Consider the following 23,921-nt stretch of genomic DNA (forward strand, 5'->3'; position numbering starts at 1 on the left):
GGAAGGTCGAAGTGGACTTGATCGTCTTGGTCGGGCAAGCAGCAGAGGCACAGGGCCAGGCAGGGAACAGGTCCAAAGGCGGGGGATCCAAGCACCGGGTCCACTTTCTTTTTGCATTTTCTGCCCGTCCACCAATCGCAGCCCACCACCCGACGGCGCCCGCCCCCGGGGACATCCTCCGTTGCTGTCCGTTGCTTAGGTGAACCACCGCTGGGCTTCCATCGATATTGTTTTATTGGCCTCCTTGCTCCGTCCGTCGTTCACCGCCATCGCCATGAACAACCAAGACTTCCGCAAGCTTATTGATCGCCCGTCTTCCGGCAGCCCGGGCACCAACTCCAGCAATGCCTCGCGCACGCCGGCTAGCTCGCTGGGCTCGCGCATGCGGTCGAGCATCCCCATGACACCGTGAGTCGCTGCCCCGGGCCTCGCGTCCTCCACAACGCCGTTGCATCTAACGTTGCGGGCCTCAGGCGCACAGTCAAGGGCGGAACTGGCATCGACTTTCAACGTCAACTCGCCGAGCAGCGCGCAGGCTCCCAGCCCTCTACGAAGAAGTTCCGTTCCGCTGCCGCACCCAAGGGCTCAAGGCTCGCCACTGGATACACGGATCGCACGCAGAATCGCGTCGACGAGGATGACGAGGCAGACGACCGCGCCAAACGCATCAAGGCGCTCGAGGAGAGCATGAAGCTTGGTCAAATCGACCAGGAGACGTTTGAGAAGCTGCGCGACCAAATAACTGGCGGAGACGTCAGCGCCACACACTTGGTCAAAGGCCTTGATCGCCAGCTGTTGGAGCGCGTCAGGAGGGGCGAGGACGTCCTCGGCGTGGGCAGCGGCAGCAAACCCGGGGAGAAGGAGCCAGAACCCGACGTCGACGACGAGTTTGAACAACTGGAACGAAGAGAGGTGGCGCCGGTCGTCAGGGAAAAGACGGAGAAGAAAGGCGAGACGGCTCTTGCGGGAACCAAACGCACGCGGAATGAGATTTTGGCAGAGCTCAAAGCGCAACGACAAGCGGCCGCGGCTGCAAAGGCCGCGGCGCAACCGCAGCTGGGTTCAAAATTCAAAAGGCTCGGAGCCCATCAGACCGAGACGTACCCCAGGATTGAAATAGACGACCATGGAAGGGAGGTTCTGATAACATTGGATGAAGATGGGCATATCAAGAGAAAGGTCAGAAAGATCAAAGCAGAGACGGAGCCTGAGGAAGAGACGTCGAGTTTGCCAATGCCAGACCCCAAGGCCAAGCCGTTGGGTATGGACGTTCCTGAGCAGCCACAGGAGGAAGAGGATGACGACGAGGACATTTTCGAGGGCGTGGGTGCCGAATACGATCCACTGGCTGGGCTGGGCGATGATGACAGCTCATCCGAGGAGGAAGACGGCGAAGTTACAGCACCAACGGAACCAAAGTCACCCTCCAACGAGCCGCCCAGAGAAACTTCCCCTGTGTCAGACAAGTCGGATTCAGCAGCAATGCCACCGCCCCCCAAACCCAAAGCTACAGGTTCTATTCCGAAGACCAACTACTTCAACGACTCCTCCCCGGCTTCTTCTACAAGCGAGCATCCACCGTCCAATCCATTGACCGACCCAACCATCCTCGCTGCGATCCGCAAGGCCAAGGAAATCGACCCCGAAAGACTCAGAGCCGACGACGACTCTTCAACCGCCAAAGATCCCGCAGAAGAAGCGCGTCTCAAGAAGCGCGCTGCCATGCTTGCCGGTCAAGACCGCGATCTCGAAGATATGGACATGGGCTTTGGATCTAGCCGATTTGACGATGCCGAGGAGATGGAAGAGGAGGGTACGAAGATTAAGCTGTCTGAATGGAAGGGCATGGGTGGAGGTGACGACGATGACGATGGCGGAAAGGAAAAGGGCGGCAAGAAGAGGAAGAGGGGCCCTAAGAAGAGGAAAGGGGATAAGGACAGTGCTGCTGATGTGCTCAAGACGATGGAGCGGATGAAAGAAACTGGAAAGTAGGCTATGCGTGGGCCAAAGATGTGTTTGGCGTGGGAAGAATATCTTCTCCGGCTAATTAACCAACCATTTATCACTCTGGCTTGCTCGAATCACGAGCGCCGTCAAATCAGAGTACAGACACGGCAAAATTGCAAATATCACCTGTGCCACATCACTCATGCCATGCAATCCCAAAAAACCAAGGCAAGTCTCCCCTTGAAGTAACAAACCACGGATCGAGAGGAGCTGATGTTCGATCAAAAAAGCCTGTCTTCTATATCCAAGAACGCTCATATCTGACCTCAAAGAGCTAATCTAAAATCTAGTACTGCTAATAATGATATCCGTCCAGAATCCAAACAATACGCCACATCTGCAAAGCAGTCTATCGAAGAAAGAAAAGGTCATAAAAAAGTCATTCAAATGCCACTCTCCTTGAGGACGCTCTTGAACTTCTTCTGGAACGTCGCAACGTGCGCCGTGATGAGATCAAGATGCGACCCGTCGACGAGATGGAATTGCACGCCGCCGCCAATGTACTTGTTCCACTCGCTCAAGCCCTCCATCCACTGCTCGAGGTTGAATCCAATCCACGCGGGCGGCTTGGCGTAAAAGACGTGCATGCCAGACTTTGTCAGGCCCGACGGCTCATACGGCTTGGAAATGACCTTGAGGCTGTAGTCCGTGGCAGTCCAGGCCTCCAACTGCGTCCTCGTCATGCCCATCTCGGAAAGTCGGATGGGGTCGGCGTGCTGCATGATGAAGTCGAGGGCGTCGTCTTGAGACATGCCGGTAAGGACGGGGCGCAGCGAGACGTTGCACTCTTGCTCGGAGATGAGGCCGAGCGAGTGCGACAGGAACAGCAGACTGCCGGTCCAGTCGCGCGTGTTGATGTGGTCGACGAAGCGCGGCTGCTGGTCCAGCGCCGACAGGAAGCGCACCTCGCAGCCCGCCGCCTCGAGCCCCTTGGCCACCTCGAACGCCACGTTGCCGCCATACGAGTAGCCCACGATGGCATATGGGCCCTCGGGTTGCGCGGCGCGGATTGCGTCGACGTATATCGCCACCATTTCGGGAAAGGATGTGAAGACCTCTTCGCCGTCGAGGCCGCGGGCGCGCAGCCCGTACACGCGTCGGTCCGTGATGTATGTTGCCAGCTTCATGAAGACAAGGACCTCGCCACCGCCAGGGTGGATGCACCACAGCGGGGTGCCGTCGCCGTTGGGCTGCAGGACGGTGACGGGGTCGTACTCGCCGCTCTGCAGCTTCTCAATGGCCTGGGCCAGCGTCTTGATGGTGGGGTTGGTCATGAAGACGGAGACGGGGATCGACTTTGAGACGCCGAGCGCCTCCTCGAAGAAGAACTTGAGCTTGAGCAGCTCCACCGACGTCACGCCCAGGTCGAAAATGTCGTCGTTGATGCCCAGCTCGCGGTCCGTCTGGAAGTAGTCGATCAGCACCCGGTGGATCGTCTTTTCCGTCTCGCTGCCCGGCGCCTCGTAGAATTGCAGCTTGTACTCCTTGATGAGCGCGTCGTTGGTTGTCTCGCACTCGAGGTACTGTCCGGCTTCGAACGCCTTGCGCAGCTTGGCGCGCGACAGCTTGCCCAGCGACGACAGCTGCAGGTGTTGCCGCGTCAGGGGAATGACGCGATATGGCCGCACGCTGTAGTGCTGGAACACCATCTTGGTGATTTGCTCCGTCGTCTCGACACGCGCAACAATGTCGTCCTCGGCATACGTGGGCAGATATACGACGACGACGACTTCGGTGTCGTGGCCCTTGGGCCGGTGCGGGAAGACGGCCGTGAAGCCGGGCGTCAGGCCGGTGACGCGGCCGTCGTCCAGATCCGTTTCCAGGTCCTGCGTGAAGTACTTGACGCCGTTGACGTTGACGCTGTCCTTGGCGCGGCCGGTAAAGTTGAGGCAGCCCTGCCCGTCGAGGTACGCCATGTCGCCTGTCTGGAACCACCCGTCGAGGATCGACTCGTTCGTCGCCGTCGGGTTGTTGTAGTAGCCTTGGAAGACGACAGGACCTGAGACTTGCAGATATCCCGTTTCGTTGGGGCCGAGGACTGCTCCCGTCTCTTGGTCTACGACGCGCATGTCGATGCCTGGGACGCAGTGTCCGAGCGACGCAAACTCGAGGTCGTTGGCGAGGTCGTACGACGGGCAGTTGTTGTTGTAGATGGATCCGGCGCAGGTCTCGGTCATGCCGAAGCCGGGTCTGATGAAGTCGGCGGGCGCGCCGAACTCCTTGAGCTGTAGGCTCAGGGCGGCGCACGTCTCGACGACGTTGGCTTCTCCACCAGAGATGAGGGCGCGCAGGTTCGACAGATCAAACTTGTCGTCGAAGCGGAACCCGTCGGGCTGGTTGAGGGCGCGGCGGATGTTGGCGAGGAAGAAGTTTGGCGCAAAAGTGTATGCGACTCTGTTCTTGGCCAGCAGTTCGAGGAAGAAGAGCGGTTCCTTGATCATGTCGACGGCAGGGACTTGGACCTGCTCGGCTGCCAGGTTCATGGCGTGAAGGTGGATTTCAGTCAGGTTTGCAACGTCTATTCAAGGTTAGTGATTTTCATTCACAGTTTTGACGTGTGCCTTACGGTCAAATCCGATCCAGTTGAGAAAGACGTCTTCCGACTTGGTGTCGTGGTGAAAGCTCTTTCCTCGGATTGCGGTCAACATTTGCCCATGACGGAGCATGACTGCCTTGGAGTTGCCAGTGCTTCCCGACGTGAGCATGAGCGCAGCGAGATCGTCGGCACCCTTTGAAAGACCAGTAGCCTCTTGCGCAGTCTTGTCCACGGCAAACTGGGCCAAGTCCTCCACTGGACGAAGCTTGAGGTATTCATGGCCGACAAAGTCGTCGACGAGGCGCGAGGAAGTCAACACAAGCGGATCCAGCAGCGTGTGCAAGTGATCGAGATGCCTCTTCCGCGCCTCGAGGTCGGAGACGAGCGGAGTCGAAACAGCTGGAACATAGCCGGCAAGTACAACGGCCCAGAACCAGGTAATGTTGTCGTAGTGGTTATCGAAGTGGAGCAAGAACCTGGTGTCCTTCTCGGCGCCCAGGCTGAGAATTGAGGACGTCTTTTCCTGCGCTATCTCGAGGAGCTTCCGGTATGTGACGTGCTTCGACCCGGCCGAGGACTCAAACAAGATGCCCCGGTTGGCGGGATACTCTGCGGCATTGACAAGAATCTGGGACAAGTTTTTGGCCAACATGTTGAGCTGGTGTTGGACGAGACGGGCGCCTGCTGTCGAAACCCTCGTACCGCGGCCACTCTATTAAAACATTTCCTACCGGCGAGCGACACCACATGATTGCTGCATGCGATTATCGGACTCCAGCACGTGTGTTGGTCTCGGCGTATTGATAGATTCCCGTATCCGACTCGCCTGGAGGTGTTGTTGAGGTGGATCTTCCATCAAAGGCTCCACCATATCACTAAATCACCGCTATCACGAGTCGAGGACAATGAGTTGCAAAGATATCAGATACTTGGCTTTCTCCTTGGCAGCAAATCCCGCCTTGGAAACCTAGAGTCTAGGTGACTGAGCGATCGAAGCTTTCAACAACAAAGAATGAAGCCTCTTCCGAACCCAAGATCCAACCAACACTAAAAGAGGGATGTTTTCAGACCTGATACGACTGGGGGATCCTGCCATGAAGATACAAGTCATTGACATACCATGCACGACTAGAGCACCCAGGCAGTAAAGCGCCGGCTTACCAACGATGATACCACCACAGACGTCTTCTCGGTTTAATTGGACGAATGCCTTGAAACTTGGCCATCGATCGATACCCGCAGTCCAGATCCATCATGGTAGACACGGGCTAACCCGACAGTAACCGAGACACGAGTAAAGTAATCCCTTAAACCAAGCTCTCTCGCGTGCGAGTCCTGCATCTATCACGATTTGCCTCTGCTGAAGTCTGTTCCTTGCCGATCTTCGCTTACGGGGGGAATCTCCCGACTCTCGGAAGCCGAGCCCTACAGGGTTGATGAATAACAGCGTGGACGTGGGATGATGAAGTTTTTTGCGCCTGAAGATGTCGAATACCGAAACTCGTTGTTTCGTTGGCGTCGAAGTTTCGGGTGGAAAGACTTGCTGGTTGTGGTTTTTGGCGCTGTCGCTGTCCTGTCCAGTGGCTATTTTTGTCGAGATTGCGGCGGATACCAATGACTAGGTCAACGTCTCGCCTCTTGATCATGACAAGTCGATATTGCGGAACAGTAAGCATGGTTGCAACAGACGTTGAGAGTGTATTCCAGCAAATAGTACTTGTTCAATGACACGCGTAGCAGGGATTATGCCTTTCGGCAGCCGGCGTCGCGAACCACTGGCCTGGAAAAGGTTTCCATGAGCAAGTCGACAAAAACACAAATGTTCCGATGGGGTTTCCAACGACGTCACTCTCTGTCCAGTTTGAACGTCAAGTTGTAGCCAATCACGTTTGCTCTGGTGCATGCAACTGATTGCTATAGAACAAGCTCAATCCCAAAAGCCGGCGCAAACTCGTGGCTTGAACGCCTTCCCGCGAGCTTGTATCTTCGAGTGGCGTTTTTAACGAGCGTTTAAACATGGACTCTTTCAGCCACACCGTCGGGGCCTACCTTAAACCGCATACTACTGACTCGCCCCTGCCATTCGTCACACTGGGAGCAGTCGACAAGTCGGGTCAGTATCTTGGCGAGATAGGGGAGTGCAAAGAGCAGCGCTGACATCTGGACAGGCGCCTTTTACTACGAAAAGTTCTTTGGAACCGATTGCAGCACTGCGGCTGGGCCGCAAGACACCAGCTCCGTCCATTGGGTGGCTTCCTGCTCAAAGCTGGTCACGACCATTGCCGCGCTGCAATGTGTTGAGAAGGGACTGCTGACTCTCGATGGCGACATTGGAGACGTGCTGCCTGAATGGAAGAATCCCAAGATCTTGATTGGTTTCGAGGACAATGGGGAGCCCATCTTGAAGCCTACGCAAAGTCACATTTCACTCAGGTACAGTATAGCGCAATGAACCCGCATCCCTTTGGCGACTATTTACAGACCTTGTAGACACATGTTGTCGCGCTCGAGCGGAATGGCATATGCTTTTTTGGATCCATTGATGTCAAAGTATCAAGATTGGCATGGTGCAAAGCCTAAGAGCAACCTGACCATTGTAAACACTGGCGAATGCGGTAGTTACAGAATTCCAACGGCTAACGAAGGAACCAGAAAGATTCCTTCGACGAGATTCTCATTTTCGAGCCCGGGACAAGATGGAGATATTCCCCAGAAGCCGAATATGTCGGCCTGTTGGTCAGTAACCCACGATCCCGTCCCTTGGAATCCCAAGCTAAAGGACCCGCAGGTCGAACGTGTGAACGGCGGGATCAAACTCGGCGAGTACATGCGCCGCAATATCTTCGAGCCCCTCGGCATCAAGGACATGACGTTCCATCTCGAAGACCGCGAGGACATGCGCAAGCGGTTGGCTCGCATGTGGCAACGCACGCCCGATGGAGGCCTACAGATGCGCAACGACTGGTTCATGCCCGACCCCGTCATCGACGACTTCGGCGGCACCGGACTCTACGCGACTGCCCCTGAGCTGTTGAAAATTTACGCGGCACTCCTCCGCAATGATGAACGGTTGCTGAAGAAGGAGACGGTCGATCTCATGTTTACTCCGCACATACCGACGACGGTCGATTTCGACGATGCGCGCAAGGCGTCGGTCTTTGTCCGCAACAGTGTTTTCAACAGCATTCCCGACGACGCGGCCGTCAACTCGGGGCTTGGTGGCGTGTTGAACACGACGGCCGTGCCGGGACGGAGAGGTGCACCTTCGCTTACCTGGTCTGGCATGAGCAATTGCTTCTGGGTTAGTATTGTTCCCTGATTCCTCTACTTTGTTCTGACTTGCTTTTATTAGTGGATCGACAGGGCCAATGGAATCGCTGGCGTTTTTCTATCGCAGTTCCTACCGGGTGGAGACAACAAGACGATTGAACTGCTGTCAAAGTTTGAAGAGGCCGTCTACGCTGCTCAGAAGTAGACAAGTAGACGAGGAATCAATGAAAGCTACGGGGATTCTATTTGTGTGAGCCCGACGAGAAAAGAGTCGATGATTTGTATATTATGCAGTTCTCCAAAGACATTTAGCAAATGAGAAGCGGCATTGTAGATTGAAGTATGGTAGTGATTCGGATCAAGTAGCAAAAGGCAGTTGGTGGAAACAGAAAATTCCAGGGCAACACGGTGGACCCATCGGTGACTCCGCAGTGACCAGCAAACACCGAACTCCTCGATTATCCTCACTCCGCACTAAATACGCAGTCGTGAAACCGCTCTACCGTTCTTTCGCAGGCGATGCACACCCCTCGTCTTCCCCTGTTCACTCCCGCGGCTGTTGCAGCGCCTCAGTCTTCCTTTACCATCACTTGCAAAATTCAAACCCCTTGACATATCCCTTCCCAAAAATATGAGTGCTCTGCTTAGAACGCTAGATTCTGCTGATGTGGGGGTGCCAGGGATGAGGAATCGGCCAAGAATTCGGCCAAAAAAAAGTACACCGGCCGAGACTTGAACTCAGGACCTTCAGTGATCACCACCACAGTCAACCCCTGCTTCAGAGCAAGGAATTGGTGCTGTCTGATGTTAGACTGACGTGATAACCAACTACACCACCGGTGCTGCTTGGTTGTGAGATAAGATGAGGCGCAGAAAATATATATTCTACTATTTTTTGAGTTCCCGACACCTGCGGCCAAAAACAGAAGTTTTGGGCCAGATTGCCGTTTCTATGGTTGAACATTCTGTTAACATAACAATAACAGTCGACTCCGAGAGTACTCCCATCGCGACAGTACTACATGCGCGAAAACAAGGGATGAGATCACAACTCTGGTCGGCGAAGTAATGCCAACACAACAAACGATTGATCCCGACTCGACTTTATCAACACGATTCGCCGTTTCGTTTGTGAAATATGGTGGATGGGCCGGGTGGCTGGGAGTGTTCAATAACAAGGCGCATGTGTGGCTTCAACCCTCAGATCGCCTTTCTTTTCCAGTGTTGAGCCTCCCTGGTCGACACGCATGTTAGGCGTGTTGCTCGCTCTTGACTCCAGTGTCTCATCGCTCATGAGCAAGCAAAATTTGAAGTTTTTGTCTAAATTAAAAACACTTTTGCGATGCGATTTGTCGATGTCGTTGCCCGCGATCGTTGGGATGCGCGCTTACCCGCTCGGCTGAGAAGCTCCAATGATCCAACGCAACCACGCGGCAATCCTGCGGCCCGCTCCGCACCCAACCTCTTCTACCTGGACACCGCAGTCTTCCAGCAAACTCCGCTCACTCGCCTCCGATATGATCATTCCGCGCTCCAGCGGCCTCGGACGAGGCGCACCGCCCACCACTTTGTCCATCGGTATTGATTGCGACGCATGCCAGGATTCCAAGAACACATCGAGGTGAGGACGACGCGCCTTTGTTTGCGCCGCTTGCGCGTGCAGGATGCGGAAGATGTCCATCTGATCCGGTCGCGTCTCAAGGCCATGGGTTACTCGTAAGTTTTCCACACCAGTCAGGCCTCGCGACCAAGGTGACACGCTGACCAAGCTGCAGTATCAGAGGCCCCGACACGAGCATCGAACACACGCAGAACTGGATTCGCACCGAATCGAGCCGTTCCAACACGCACAATCTCGGCATAGTGTTGCTGGACCCAGAAGAGGACTCGACTAGCGCTTCAAACAACTCCAACAGACATAGAGTGATTGGCTTGGTAGGCGCAGTCGAGGCTCCAGAAATCGGCTACGTGATCCATCCGGATTTTTGGGGGCGCGGTCTGGCCACAGAAGCCCTGCAGACGTTCATGCCACTCTACTGGGAGCAATTCCGGACCAAGTTTGACTTTGCTTTTGCCAAAATAGACCCGAACAATGGTGCAAGCAAGAAGGTGTTGCTGAAATGTGGCTTCAACCTGGAAGAGACGCAAACCATCGGCTTCGAAAACCCAAGTCTAGGCCTGACAGATATTGATATCTACCGCCTGCGGCGCCCAAGGCCCATTTGTCAATAGAGACAACTGTCTGCAACGGGGCAAAGTGTTCCTGGAGGACGGTCCAGAACCTTCGGGCCAGCTCGAGTAGCACGGCAGGAGTTTGATGATACGGAGTTTTGCACATGGCAAACGGCCATTCTTCCACTTGGCTGAGCCTGGCTTTCGAAACGTCGTCCCGCAAGGGTGAAGAAAACAAGCCGGCCCGCCTGTGGCGCCTGTTGGAGGCTCAAGTCATGTGATTCTGCCCTGCGTCGGCAGCAGGGTACGTTGAGCCAGTTAGTGCGTCACTACGAAGGATCCAGCGTCAGCCTCGCGATGAAAGAGGCGCAGGCCATGGCGGAGCGAATGATCAAGCACGAATCAGCCTCATCCAGCAGTTCAACACCCATGACACTCCAGATTCACGCTCTGTCCGAAGCCCTGACTACGACTTTCGAACAAATGTTCCTTCTTTGGTCGCCTGAGTTCGCCTTGGTCTGGTGGTTTTGGGTGTTGAAGCAACCCAGGCTGCACACATGTGGCCTTGAGTCTGTCCTTCTGCCAACGAGGAGTCAAGCCTCAACGTCACTGCAGGAGGACTCGGCAAACATTGGCCCCCAACGTACCTTTTTCTTCGCGCATGTCGAGTGAACAACGACCGTAGAATTGGAGACTTTCGCTCAGGTTTTCCAACTTGGATTATTCACAAACTGCGTTTTCTCATTTGATATGGACGCAACTTTTGCTTGGCACTCCGGGAAAGAATCACGTTGCCTTGACATCACGAGCCCTGGAGCCTTCGGCAAAGACAGGCTCCATTAAAGGGTCGAAGATTCCTCATTGACTCACCACAAATCGATCGCCCTCGAACGCCTTGATTGTCCCGGCAAGACCCCTTTTGGCGTCATCTGGACGGCCGCAAAACCTCGACGACGTATTTAAGTCTAACTGGCCCGCTTCGCAACGAATCATCATGCACCCGCCACAAACAGAGATGGAAGGATCAAAACCCAACCCTCGCGCCCCACTCCGGCTTCTCTCGCTCGACGGTGGAGGAGTTCGGGGCCTGTCCAGCCTCATGGTACTGGACGACTTGATGGAGAACATTGCGCTCGAAGAGAAGAGACTGGGCTTGCGTCAGACCAACGATAACGCACCGCTCAAGCCCTGCGATTATTTCGACCTCATCGGTGGTACCAGCACAGGCGGAATCATTGCCATCCTACTTGGACGACTGCAGCTGGACATCAAGGCCTGCCTCAAGATTTACACCGAACTCGCAGAACAGATTTTCAAAAATGACAGGTCCTTCAATTTTGCTGGAATGAAGGTCCCCGTCGGCAAGACTCGTTTTTCTGGTGCAGTTCTCGAAAATGCCATCAAAAAAGCGCTCGTCAATCTTGGTTACGACGAAAACGAGCTCATGTGGGACGATTCCCTGTTCGAAGAGCAAGGCGAGCAAAGAGACACGCAGGCTGATAGCATCTGGGCCGATGTTCCGGCGCCAGCCATCACTGAATCACCGCAGGAAAGCCTCAAGGCAGAAAGCAGGGCTCCTACTCCAACAAAGTTGTCAAAATCCAAAACGACCAACAGCTTCTCTGAAGCCTCAACACTCCAATCTTTCAAACGCCACAATCGCAAAAATACTCCCACGTGGCGAGTACACCGGCATACGTCTGTACACCGAAAGCCCAACCAAAGAGGCTGTCGCACGTTTGTGGTCTCTGCTCTCAAAAATGCCCTTGGTCTTCCTCGCATCCTATCTACGTACGATCCCAACGACCGTCAGACAAGGATTTGGGAGGCTCTCCGTGCCACCTCTGCTGCTCCCACATTTTTCGAAGAAATGGCTTTTGGCACGCCTCGCATGACATATCTTGATGGAGGCGTCGGATTTAACAACCCTTGCGCCGAGGTCGACTACGCGGCCAAGTCAGTTTGGGAAGGCCGTTCGATTGGCGTCATAGTGTCTGTCGGGACAGGGCTCCAAACCATTCCATCGGTCAAGAAAGTTGCAAGTTGGCTTCCCTTTGGCCTGGGCACAGACATTGCGCTTGCATCTGCACTCGGCTCTTTGGCAACCGGCACTGCGCGAGTCGATAATGAAATGCAGCGCATGTACTACGACACACCCACGCAGTACTACCGCTTCGATGTTGATGGCGGTCTTGCCAACATTTCCCTCGAGCAGTGGATGATGGAAGACGAAATGGCTGCTCTGACTGAGCAATACATGCGGGACTCGCAACAAATGCGCCGCGCCCAACAGTTCGGCGAACTCATCGTCAAGCTCTCCGCTCTACCGTCCAAGTTTGAAATCCCCGCGACCGCTTTCCGAGCCGGCATCACAGGCCGCGGCCTCATTGATGGCTCCTTCATCCAAGAAGAGCTCGACTTCAAAACGGGGTTCCCCCTCGGCGTCGTCCCGACTCTGAGCGAACGTCAAAACCTGTCCCAGCTCGCCACCACCTCGCCTTCAGGGCAGCGCGGTATCACTCTCGACTCCAACGGCCGCGTCCGTGGCGTGCTACCCGTGGCGCTCGACCTCGACGGTGACGGCCGCCGCGAAGAATGCGCTGTCCTCACTTGCAAGCGCGCAGACAACGTGTGCCTTCGCGCTTTGCGCACTGGCATACCACCTGGCCACTACCGCGTCTCGTTCATCGTGTCGTTGTTCACACCCCAGCCGGACTGTACCATTCCATCAGAAATAGTCTTTTCAGTCGGGAAACCCTTGGACATGGCGACGTTTACGCATCGCATGGTCGATGTCAAGATTACCCCGGATGTGGTGCCAGTGCTGCTTGGTGTTGATGCTGTGCGCGTGCGTGTTGGCCGGAGCAGGTACGCAGAGATGAACGGCAAGGGCTGGATCGAGGTCAATGCGGACGTCGAGGTCGAGGTGGGCCTGGACGGCGCGCTGGGATTGCTTGTCACCAAGAGCTTCGAAAAGGGTGTCTTCGTGGGTGGATGGAGCTTTGGAGGTGTGAGATTGGAGCCAGTTGGCGCGCGGTGAGTGTGTCGAGACGATTTCTTTCTGTCCACGGTTCGTCCTGCATTTCAGAGATATCCTTTCCCTGCATATGCACAGCAGCCGGAACTTTTGATGGGTCTGTTGTGTATTCCTGTTTTTTTGTCCTATATCCCTATCTTGAGACAGCATTTTCGAAGCATTCTACGCGCAGCACATATACCCTACATCGCAAGTTATTATACGACTGGTTTTCTCCCCCATGTTCACATTTCCTCGAGATCACACGGGGATGATCACGAAATGGTCTGTGCCTCTGCAACTTGAGATCCGACGGTGGGTTGCGCCGCTTTTCTACTCCACCACTCGCCTTCTGACCCCGGTCCCGTTGACACGTCTCTCGCTCTTGCCGGTTTGGTGTTCGATACTCGCAGCTCAGTCCGCTTTGCCACGCAACGCCGGTCGATCCAAACTTTTTCTGGTGGTCTTTTTGTTCCTCTTCCCGGCTTTGGTCCACAAACTTAAACGATCCCCCCCGCGGGTCTCAACCAATTTACCTTCATCCAACTCTTCCTCATCCCTCCTGGTTTTGCATCAACACACACTCTGACCTCGACCAACCCTGATTCCACTGTGAGATTCTCTCTAAGGCAACCCTCTGACTTCATTTGATCAAATAGACTCTTGAAGCCTCCAGCATGTAAGTTTGGCGTTGTGTCGAGCGGTACAACACAGAGGTTTGACTTCCTGACACGAAATTGCAGCTGATTGATCTCGTATTTGAGAAAGAGCATGGAGGAAAGCCAAAAAATCATTCTCTCCGAGTCGTCTGACTGGGATGCTTGGCTTTGCGCCGTCAAGATCCGCGCTCTCCAGCTGGGCACCTGGGACCTGATTGACCCCGCGAAAGAATCAAAGCCACGAGAAATCGCTCGACCGAGCCCTCCCGAATGTCTTCAGGGTGACGAGAACTCTGAAACACACCAGAAGCATCTGGTGAAATGGCAGATCTACCAGATCCAGATGGAGCAATACCAGTTGCAGCAACGCGACCTTGGCTCGATTTCGGACTTCATCCTGCAACGAGTGTCTCCTTATTGGCTTTCCCGTCTGATGTTGCTCGCCAAATCCCATCATCCTCTTGAGATCCTGCGCATCTTGCACGAAAGGATGACTCCCACACACTATGAGAGGATACACCTCTCGCAATCCGAACCGATAAAAGTTGACAAGATGCCCAAGGGTCCCAAGGAGAGCACGGTCTATGAGTGGCTCGACGCGTGGGATATGATTGAGGCAAGAAGCCGCTGGAGCCGGGATGAGATATGGAGGGATTTCCTGGCGGCCAGATTGGAAATGCTGGATGAGAAGTGGTACAAAGAGAACAAGTCTGCTGTTGACAAGGACTGGAATACGCGAGAGCTCATTGACAATTATCGTCGGCACTGGAGAGACTCGCGAGCGCTGGACCTATGCAAATACGGATATGTTAGAACCACGCCGGAGGAGAGCTAGACATGTTGCAGCTGAAAGATCAAGCCTAGGCAAAGCACTCATTCCCCACAACTAGCTTCAAGGCCACGACCGCGTTGTGGTTTCGACCTAGGAGCATAATGCTAGCAACCCTAAAATTAGGGGCCAGTTCGGCTAAGCCTTTCGACGCTGGAATTCGAAGCATCAAAACAGGCGAACACTGATCGCAAATGCCAGCCATCTGTAAAATTTGCCACTGCAGCCCTGGATCCTCTTGTTCTTACAGAGTGGCGAGCGCTCTACCGCAGTAACCCCTGCAGTCCATCATCGCTATCTTGTCTTTCACTGCACCTGGACGGACCTGCGACACCATTGCACGTACGCGAAAATTACACGTCGCTTGCCGCCCGCGGGAGAGGCTGTGCCTGAAGCCGTGCGTATGTCTTAATTGCGCAAGACCATTCTCTCGGACAGGTTTGCAGCATATATACACCGATCAGGGAGCCCGTCAACCAAGGAAAAGTCTTCAGTAACCAACCCCCTTTCTGTCGTTTCAAGTATAGATTACTTCCTGCTACCACTGTACAATGTTTGAAGTTTCAATTTGAATCTTTGATCTGTGGATTAGGTGGTTGTTGCCCAGCGCCGTACGCCAGCGCGTTATCAACTGTGTTGTCAATCAACCGCGCGCCACCACGCGTTCCGAAATGTAATAAGAACATATTCTTAACATGTTCCTCTCCTCTCTAAGTGACAACGTCCTCCTGCTTCCTTTGCTGATGCAGTTGGAGTTGCCCCTGATGCAGTGTAACATGCACCTCCATCATCCCTCACTTGCCCCCCACTTAACGTTTGATGAACGACATCAAAGCAGACTCAAACGCCGGCTTGTACGTCGACTCTTGCCTTGCTATTTTTGGACTCGGAAGGTCCGGAGGTATGCCGGTTCTTCGTTCAGTCCATCTGGCTTCATCCGAAAATTCTCACCAAGCCTGTTCGTCGTCCACCAACCGCCGCTGCTAGAGTCGCGAGCCCCGGAGGAACCTTGAACACGTATGTCGAACTTCCCAATAGCCTGTAACTGGCGATGAATTGCCTTTCTAACGATGATTCCTCATGTCTTCTAGCACACAATTTTTGGCGACATGGATGCGCGGCGTGTCGACTTCGTACTTTCTCAGCCATCCGACTGGGATGTCTGGATATTCGTCATCAAGACACGCGCTCTATCTCAAGGCATCTGGAACCTGATCGATCCATCGGAGAAAAGCAAGCCACAGGAGCCCGGCGAACCCACAGCGCCCTCGTTCATGGACGACTTGAGAGCCGGGCGTTTGCAACTTTCATCCAAACAAGACGAGCTCGAACTGCAGCTCCGGATGGCACAGATGGCAGTGTACACCAAGGATCTGGAGGAGCGACATGCGCTACGAGGTAAAATCAACGCCATGGCCGAGTTCATCATCGATCGCGTGTCCCTGGACATGCTGTGCTGGCTGGCGTACACGGTCGACGAGCCACGCCATCATCCGTGGGACATACTGCGTCTACTTCAGCAAAAGGTGGCGCCGACGGCGCTCGAGAGGGAGCGCGACATACGGCTCAAGATCAAGGAGCTCGAAGCGCAGCCGCCCAGCACCAAGACCCTTTGCGAGCACCTGGAGACGTGGGACAGGACCATCGCTCGAGCCGCCAAGCACGGCGTCAGAGTCGACGGGAACGAGCTCGCGTCCGTCTTCCTCGGCTGCATCGCGCGCGTCAACGAGGCGTGGGCGGCGGAGCAGATGGAGTCTCTCATCATTGACGGCGAGGACACGACGGCGCGCTCGCTCATCGACAAGTTCCGCAGCGACCGCAAGGTCAAGGGCATGTTTGCCGCCAGGGGGCCGCCGCCACCGCCGCACCTCCTCATCAGCAACGGCGCTGCCAACGCCAGCAACGGCAGCGAATCGAGCTTCCCCAGCACGACGCTGCAAACCCCCGACGCCGAGACCAGGTACAAGCCGCCGCAGCACCACCACCCGATGCCATGGCGCCCGCTCTGCCCATGCGGCAAGTACGAGTACTTCCCCGACTGCGCATATTTCAACCGGGCGGCGCGGCCGCCAGGTTGGGTTCCCAATCCGGTCACGCAGGAAAAGGTGGCCACGTACCTCACGGATCCGGCCAACGCGGACAGGGTCGAAAAGTCGCTGGACCGATGGAGGAAGATCCAGGCCAAGTTCAATCCGGGCTGGAGGGGTCTCGGTGATGGCGATGATGGTGGTGGTGGTGGTGACGAGTATGATGCGAGGTCGGATAGTGCTCCCCTGTGGCGGCGCAATGACTCTGGGTGGTGATGTTGGGTCTTCTCCAGAGTCTGGTTCCTGCTGCTGGTCGAGTGCTTGCAATAGCCTTCGCCACTGCTTCCAAGTGCTTGAATTCCTTTTCTCCTTTGGATGCACCGCCCAACTTTTGATCTGGATGGCTGACTATTCTCTGGTTCGCATCACATTGTCCCTGATTTTAGTGGCTTTGAAAATGCACAAGACTCTTCGACGCCATTTCAGCAAAGTGACGGTGGGAGACCTGGAGTAAAGCAATCTGAGACAGGTCATTGAGAGAGCCAGGGTCGAAGTACATGACGACGCGGGAGCCAGTAATCTAGCCACCCTCCCTCGAGCATCATCGGGGAGTCGTGATATACGAATCTTCATTGCCATAATCATTTGCACCTTCTTTGCTGTCATGGTCGGTGTGCTCAGGTTGGTCGTGAAATTAGTGCATAGCGTAGTCAGAAATTCTTCCGGTTTCCCCTTTGTAGTCCTCTAAATCGCCTATAAAGCGGAGCGAGTGAGAGTCTTTGCTACGTTCCGTGCCAAACTCGTGCCTGAGGAGCTGGCGCCGCAGCAAATGCCTCCACGACTACCACAGGGGGTGAACTTATTGGTCGAACTCGCCAGGAGTTGGTTCTTACACACGAAAGGAGTGAGAGATCTCTTTCTCTCGCGGTGAGCACAAGATACACACGAGCCATTCACTCACCTTTTTCCTGCGCATCACTCTGGACAGCACTCGCCGTACACGAAGCACGCTGTCTCTCAACGTCCCTACCTTTTTGAACGCCTGAACAAGGATCACTTCATCTTTTGCAAGAGAGTGTGCCCCCTGACTAACCCCCCAGACAGCCCCCAGCCCCCAGCCCCCTGGCACGTGCAGCACAGCAACGCGAGGACGCACAGGACACCGACGGTCTAGCTTGAGCACGGCACGGACGTGGAGCGAGCGCCACGCACGAGCAGCAAGAGGCAGGTACACGGGCCAAGCGAGCCGGGTGAAGCCGGAGCAGACAGGGGCGGACGTGCCCGCCTGCGCCACGCTTCGGCCGGGCTCGTGGGTTGTGGTGCCTGGGCGTCGGCGGGCAGCGGTGGAGGCTGCTGCACAACGGAACCGACTCTATCGGTTCGCCGGTGACGGCACGACGGACCGGTGAGCGGAGAGGACAAGTTGCACACGGGGTGGGTGGTTTTGGGATGGGGGCGGAGGTGGGGAGCTGTGTCGACGGGAGGCGAATGGAAGCGGGCTTTTGTGGGGAGGACGGGTCGTGGTGATGAGAGGTGGTGGCGAGCGAGCGAGCGACGCACGCCTTGCGGCCAGACGACAGACGTATGCTGATGATGGTGTTGACGGCTGGGAGCAGGTAATAATGGCGACGTGATCATTGGTGGAGGGGCCAAGGAATATCTTGTTGGACGGCGAGGGACCCTGCGTGGCGATGAGCGGCGAGCGAGCGAGCTTCGTCCGGTCCAGCGGGTGGTCTTTTTTTCTTCGCTGTTTTTCCTGGTGATGTTGTCGATGTTAGGGCGCGAGGACGTGAGCTGAGCCTGACTCGCCCGCCTCGGGGCCCGCCGCCGCCGACTTCGGGTCTGATGTGCGGGTTGCAGCGGAAAGCCGAAGAGGCATGTTTGGGCTTGCGAAGCGCCAGGCCGAGTTGCAGCGATGAGATGGGGTTCTCTCGGCGGCAGTCGCAAAAGTGATTACAGATGCAGAGAATAATGAGTGGGCCAAGACGATAGGTCGAGAGAGACGGGCAAGTCTAGCGTGTAACGGCGACCTGGCCCGGCCGTCGAGCTCCGGATGGTATCCCCGACATGTCGAGTACGGATGCAGCCATCAGGCGAGCAAGCTGTCCTGGTACTTTTGTCGCCGAGTGAAATTGTCATGGGGAACGAGGGTCGATATTTTGGGTTTTATCTGCGTTGGTGCAGATGCTTTGTCGTCGAGTTGACACACGGCTGAGGGGTCGACGTCTCGGCTATCGACCAACCATGTGCAGGGTACCTTGGCAGCAGCAGACTACCAACGACGGTGGCAGAAGGCGCATTGCTTGGATGGTGGCTCAGCTGAAGATTGTAAATTATAGATGGTCATGCCATGAGCTGGTGTTTCATTGGTCAGCATTGGCAATGGCTGGGGGCGCTGCCAGCGATTGAAGTGGTGCGTAGTATTGAACGAAGAGACGATATTGAACGGCAAAGACAGGGTAATTGAATCGATACTGCATACAGATTGAGATGTTCAAGTCATTGAGCAGCAGCTGAACCGGGAGTGGTGCATCTTGGCCGGAGGTTGCGCGTTGTGGTTGAGAGTGGACCCTGAGATGCAGGGAAATGGAGAACAAAGTGTGACCAAAAGCTGGGGAACATGGAGAAAGCTTGGCCGGATAAGAATGGTTTGCTTGTTTTCAGCTGCGCAGCATTTAGCTTGTGGTTGTGGCGCAGAGGTTGTCCAGGGAGGCGATAAGGTAGTTCCCGAGATAGCCAACCGGCTGGACGGGTCGCGAGGTAGGGTAGGGTAATGAACGGGGGAAGATGATGACGCAGGAGATGTTGTCACACGGCGGGCGGAGGAAGGTCTGAAGACGGAGGATCCGCGTGGGAGTGAGTTTCAGACGCGGACATGTTGGTGTTTGTATTTGTAGCTTATCTGGGGCGGCGTGGTGGTGATTTCTTTCGGGGCCGGAGAGGCGGGAAAAGGGCACGGCACATGCAAGATGGCGCAAAGACCTGGAGGCACGAGTCGCACAGCGAGCGCATGGCAAAGTCTGGTTGTCGGGCTCGCAAAACCGCATGCGGAGGATGGAAGTTGGGTGTTGTTTTGGGACACTCCACTGCAGTCGACCTGCCATGACGCTGATTGGCCCAGGCTTATCAGCGGGCTAGACCAGGATGGCGGGCGATCGGTGGCGGGGCTAGGCCGCAAGAGGCAAGGGGGCATGCGTGGGTTGCATAAGGCTATGAGCAACCGATTGCCGCCACAGATAAGCTCTCTCCTCTCACCTCTCACGCTGTCTCCTCCCGTGCCAAGCCCACCGCACTACCGCACCGCGCTGCATGTCTCCCGCTGCAGCTGATGAAATGTCGTGTCTTGGACTCGGCGAGCGGGCAGCCATTGCCTCAGCGCTTCAGCTGCTTTTTGCGCGCAGATAGGACAATGCGGCGTCGTCAGTGGCCCCGCCGTTCGCAGCATCGAGAATCGCCCCGATTGTCCAGCGCAGTGGGCAGCCGAGGGCAGGGGGCGGTTCCACGCTTCGACGTCTCTTCCAAGAAACCAAACCCCACGAGGGCGAGGGCGAGGCGGCGGCACCGGCCTCGTTTAATTTGCCTCAAGGAGCCTGGCCAGCGACGATAAGCGTCGGCTCATGCTGGCTTGCCCTGACCCTCGCTCCGCTCTTGACCTTTTCTTGCCTGTTGCCCAACCCAAACATTAAAACCGCTCAGGCCCCGCACTCCCTGTACCTGTTTACCTCCAGTAGATCCACCTCCGTCTACCTTACCTCCATCCTCCACTCTCTCCAACCACCACTCACTCGCCTGTCCGACGCCTCTCCCTTCCGTTGCTCCTCCCGCCCACCATGTCCTACGCCTGGGTCGGCGCCCCGGCCGTCTACAATGGCACTGATCCCTTGGGCGGCGATTCAAGTGAGTACTGCCATGTCTTTGCCCTTCCTTGACTTTTGGTCCATCACGTGAAAGTGACGCGCCTGACGCGAACCACGACACGCCAAACGGGAATTTCCACTGACGGCCCCAGAATCCGAAAACTTGAACCAATGGTTCCAATCTGGCGACCAGGCCTTCATCATCGTGGCTGCCGCCATGGTCTTGATCATGGTCCCTGGTCTCGGCTTCCTCTACTCGGGTCTCGCAAGAAGAAAATCTGCCCTGTCCATGGTGTGGGCCTGCATGGCCTCGTGTTCCGTCATCACTTTCCAATGGTACTTCTGGGGCTACTCGCTGGCATTTAGCCAGTACGCAACAAATGGCTTCATTGGAGACCTGCAAAAGTTCGGTTTGATGAAGACTCTTGCCGAACCGAGTCCTGGCAGCCCCCTGATTCCGGATTTGCTCTACGCCTTTTACCAGGTTGGTCCCTTTGGTCAATCCATTACAGCAGCTTTCTAACTGATGCAGATGCAATTCTGCGCCGTCACCGCTGCCATTGTCGTTGGTGCCGTTGCCGAACGCGGTCGCCTCATCCCCTGCATGGTCTTCATCTTTGCCTGGGCCACCATCGTCTACTGCCCGATCGCATGCTGGGCCTGGAACGTCAACGGCTGGTTTTACAAATGGGGAGGTCTCGACTACGCTGGTGGTGGTCCCGTCGAAATCGGTTCCGGAATGTCTGCCCTCGCCTACTCCTGGGTCCTCGGCCGTCGTCAGGAGAAGATGATGCTCAACTTCCGCCCCCACAACGTCTCCCTCATTACGCTCGGCACCATCCTCCTGTGGTTCGGCTGGCTCGGCTTCAACGGTGGATCCGCTTTTGGCGCCAACTTGCGCGCCGTCATGGCCTGCTGGAACTCCAACTTGACCGCCATGTTTGCCGCCATCACTTGGGTTCTTCTTGACTGGAGGCTCGCTCGCAAGTGGTCCATGGTCGGCTGGTGCTCGGGCACCATTTCCGGCCTCGTTGCCGCCACTCCTGCCTCTGGTTTCATCCCTCCCTGGGCAAGTGTTATCCTCGGCATTGTGACGGGCATTGTCTGCAACTTTTCGACCAAGAGTAAGTCTCACTCCACGTCACGCCACTTTTCGAATGCTAATCAAAACAGTCAAATTCTGGATCCGCATCGACGACGCCATGGATGTCTTTGCCGAGCACGGCGTCGCTGGCATGGTCGGTCTCCTCTTCAACGGCATTTTCGGAGCGTCCTACATCATCGGCCTCGACGGCGTCAACACCGGACTCTACCCTGGCGGCTGGATCGAGCACGAATGGATCCAACTGCCCAAGCAAATCGCCTACATCGCCGCCACGGCCGGATGGGCCTTTTTCATGTCGGCGCTGCTGGCCTTCATCATCAACAAGATCCCCGGGCTGCACCTGCGCGCCTCGGAAGAGGCCGAGCTGCTCGGCATGGACGACGACCAGCTGGGCGAGTTTGCCTACGACTACGTCGAGGTGCGCCGCGACTACCTGGCGTGGACGCCGGCCAAGAACGAGCCCGTGTCCAACGGCCACCAGATCCCGCAGGGCGAGCGCCACGGCATCGCCCAGCACAGCCAGATGCTCGAGGGCAAGGACCCCAGCGAGAGCAGCTCCTCGGCCGGCCACGAGCACACCATGATTGGCGGCGACCGCCACGCCATTGCCATAGACGAAAAGGCCGAGACGACGCACCCGCAGCACATTGCGCCGATTGCGCCGCCGCCGCAGTCGGCACCGCGCGAGGAATAGAGGGACCTGGCCACCAAAAGTCTTTGTTTCTTGATGGATCTTTACGAATGCCTTTTTCTCCCTTTTGCTTTTGCGACGTTTTGGATTTGAGCGCGGATCTTTTTTGGCGTTGGATACCACCACCAGATGTTGGTCTGGCTGTCTTGTCTTGTCTTGTCTTTTCACGCACCCCCCACCTCCTTACATACCTTACTGCACATACAATTTTTTTCTCGACACATATTTACACGTCGTTTGTAATCGAATTTGGATGGTCTGCTTCTCCAACAAATCCTCGTCCCTCGCCACACGTGCAGTTCTTCGTCGTTGGAGAGCAGACTGGATGAAAGCTGCCACGGCGTGACATTTTCTTGGCTCCATTCCACCTGTCATCTCTGCTTGCGCGCCTCGCCTCGTCCGCTCACTTCCGCGGGAGACCATGCCGCACGCCTGCGCGCACGTACTGCAGCTTTGCAAGTAAACGCAGCACCCCCACGAACTCAGACAGACAAACGAGGCGAAAAGACGGCACGGGGCAAAAGCAATTTCTAGCCAATCACTTCCTCTCCTCTCGCCGTGAGCCAATGAGTGTGGCAGCTGTGGGTGAAACATGTCTGACCGGCTGCTGCTCGCCAGGCGGCGTGGACGCATCGCAGGGCAAGCTGACGTGTTGGTGGTGGTTGTCTGTCTCGGTAGTTACCTTGGCTGTGCATTTGCGTCTCTTCTTTTCTTTTTCTTTTCTTCTCTAGTTCCACCCGCTGGCCCGGCCTTCCCCCACGTTGCCATGCCCACGTGCTCCCCCACATGGATCTCGTCCCACTCGTCTCATCCCGCGCGCGCGTGTTTAGGCGCCCTTCAGCCCTCTTTCCTCCCAAGACGTAGACAGTCGATGAGCAAGCATTACACACGTCTTCTCACGTCCAAATCTAATTCCTGCCTAGGCCTCCTGCTGTCTTTCTTTCTTGGATCGCGTTGGTGCTCTCTGCTGTGTTGCCGGTGCTGTAGAGTCGATTCGCGCGTTACTATCACCACGTGGATCCTGATTCTGGCCGATACCAGCTTCCGGGAGTAAAGCAAAGCTCGTGGTGTTTCTGGGACTCGATTGCGAGGGAAGGGGGTTTTTGGAAGTAGTCCACGGTGTTGGATTTGGTACCCTGTTTACAGTCGGGGGCGCAATCATTCGGAAGCTCCCAGTTCCTCATGTTCAGTGCACAAGGTACCAGACGCACGTCAAGACTATTCGCGCGCCATCATGTTACCAACCAAACCGGAACGCCGATCCACGTGCGTGCCGCCGCACTCAGTCGTGGCTCTTCTCGGCTGATACAAAGGCATCAGAGTTGACGACTCGCTTCCGATTGTACCGCCCTCAGCATCACTGGGCAGGACTATTTCGTGTGCAAGTCGGGAACCCGAGATACGGGATGCATGACGGCGGTGGAAAACATCTTCCCAGATGAAGATAAAGTCCACTACGACCTTTGGGAATGGTTCAACCAGGAGTTGACAGTATACTGGGATGTAAGACGGTCAATGGAGGTACTTCATACGTGTGGAAGTGCACTCAGGACGGGCTAGGACATGACGCTGATTTTGCTGGCTGCTGCGGTGTGTCTCAATGGCCCAGAAGCAGCTCAACCGTCCAATGAATAGGTATTTTGTCAAAAATAGCCAGCAGTTGTAAGGTCAGACGTCAAAATACACAGGGACGGGGACGAAGATCGCCGACGCGCCACCACACGCGCCCCGCTAGGCCCGGCTCGCGCTTCG

At 55.8% G+C, this 23,921-nt stretch overlaps 8 protein-coding genes and 1 non-coding gene across 9 annotated transcripts; 7 read left to right on the plus strand and 2 right to left on the minus strand.

The window, feature by feature from the left end:
- Window positions 1-149: 149 nt before the first annotated feature.
- J3D65DRAFT_68947 (uncharacterized protein) lies at window positions 150-2,160 on the plus strand. The gene is made up of 2 exons (XM_066803888.1): window positions 150-408; window positions 474-2,160. Exons 1-2 carry the CDS (start codon window positions 275-277, stop codon window positions 1,990-1,992), a joined length of 1,653 nt encoding a protein of 550 aa, XP_066652465.1. The 5' UTR covers window positions 150-274; the 3' UTR covers window positions 1,993-2,160.
- An 81-nt stretch (window positions 2,161-2,241) lies between these two features.
- J3D65DRAFT_594046 (luciferin 4-monooxygenase) lies at window positions 2,242-5,195 on the minus strand (the record flags this gene model as incomplete). The annotated part of the gene is made up of 2 exons (XM_066797819.1): window positions 2,242-4,525; window positions 4,574-5,195. The coding sequence occupies 2 exons, from the start codon at window positions 5,193-5,195 to the stop codon at window positions 2,391-2,393; spliced, it is 2,757 nt and encodes a 918-aa protein (XP_066652466.1). The 3' UTR covers window positions 2,242-2,390.
- Window positions 5,196-6,372: 1,177 nt separating this feature from the next.
- J3D65DRAFT_68964 (beta-lactamase/transpeptidase-like protein) lies at window positions 6,373-8,119 on the plus strand. Its single transcript, XM_066803894.1, has 7 exons — window positions 6,373-6,415; window positions 6,464-6,656; window positions 6,712-6,976; window positions 7,034-7,139; window positions 7,196-7,279; window positions 7,332-7,844; window positions 7,896-8,119. The coding sequence occupies exons 2-7, from the start codon at window positions 6,560-6,562 to the stop codon at window positions 8,016-8,018; spliced, it is 1,188 nt and encodes a 395-aa protein (XP_066652467.1). The 5' UTR covers window positions 6,373-6,415; window positions 6,464-6,559; the 3' UTR covers window positions 8,019-8,119.
- Window positions 8,120-8,530: 411 nt separating this feature from the next.
- On the minus strand, window positions 8,531-8,656 carry J3D65DRAFT_t121. The gene has a single exon. It is a non-coding gene; the product is annotated as a tRNA-Val (tRNA).
- Window positions 8,657-9,407: 751 nt separating this feature from the next.
- Window positions 9,408-10,045, plus strand: J3D65DRAFT_558168 (GNAT domain-containing protein; the record flags this gene model as incomplete). The annotated part of the gene is made up of 2 exons (XM_066797344.1): window positions 9,408-9,529; window positions 9,589-10,045. 2 exons carry the CDS (start codon window positions 9,408-9,410, stop codon window positions 10,043-10,045), a joined length of 579 nt encoding a protein of 192 aa, XP_066652468.1.
- Window positions 10,046-11,000: 955 nt separating this feature from the next.
- Window positions 11,001-13,025, plus strand: J3D65DRAFT_557647 (acyl transferase/acyl hydrolase/lysophospholipase; the record flags this gene model as incomplete). Its single annotated transcript, XM_066797322.1, has 1 exon — window positions 11,001-13,025. The coding sequence occupies one exon, from the start codon at window positions 11,001-11,003 to the stop codon at window positions 13,023-13,025; it is 2,025 nt and encodes a 674-aa protein (XP_066652469.1).
- Window positions 13,026-13,367: 342 nt separating this feature from the next.
- J3D65DRAFT_69039 (uncharacterized protein) lies at window positions 13,368-14,508 on the plus strand. Its single transcript, XM_066803904.1, has 2 exons — window positions 13,368-13,680; window positions 13,745-14,508. Exon 2 carries the CDS (start codon window positions 13,773-13,775, stop codon window positions 14,493-14,495), a length of 723 nt encoding a protein of 240 aa, XP_066652470.1. The 5' UTR covers window positions 13,368-13,680; window positions 13,745-13,772; the 3' UTR covers window positions 14,496-14,508.
- Window positions 14,509-15,328: 820 nt separating this feature from the next.
- On the plus strand, window positions 15,329-17,244 carry J3D65DRAFT_634267 (uncharacterized protein). The gene is made up of 2 exons (XM_066801211.1): window positions 15,329-15,506; window positions 15,581-17,244. Exon 2 carries the CDS (start codon window positions 15,599-15,601, stop codon window positions 16,790-16,792), a length of 1,194 nt encoding a protein of 397 aa, XP_066652471.1. The 5' UTR covers window positions 15,329-15,506; window positions 15,581-15,598; the 3' UTR covers window positions 16,793-17,244.
- A 2,991-nt stretch (window positions 17,245-20,235) lies between these two features.
- J3D65DRAFT_69084 (ammonium transporter AmtB-like domain-containing protein) lies at window positions 20,236-22,267 on the plus strand. Its single transcript, XM_066803911.1, has 4 exons — window positions 20,236-20,413; window positions 20,526-20,857; window positions 20,906-21,497; window positions 21,547-22,267. The coding sequence occupies exons 1-4, from the start codon at window positions 20,347-20,349 to the stop codon at window positions 22,170-22,172; spliced, it is 1,617 nt and encodes a 538-aa protein (XP_066652472.1). The 5' UTR covers window positions 20,236-20,346; the 3' UTR covers window positions 22,173-22,267.
- Window positions 22,268-23,921: the final 1,654 nt, after the last annotated feature.

Source organism: Phyllosticta citribraziliensis (assembly GCF_038025025.1).
Source record: "Phyllosticta citribraziliensis strain CPC 17464 chromosome Unknown J3D65scaffold_10, whole genome shotgun sequence".
Classification (NCBI taxonomy): Eukaryota; Fungi; Ascomycota; class Dothideomycetes; order Botryosphaeriales; family Phyllostictaceae; genus Phyllosticta; species Phyllosticta citribraziliensis.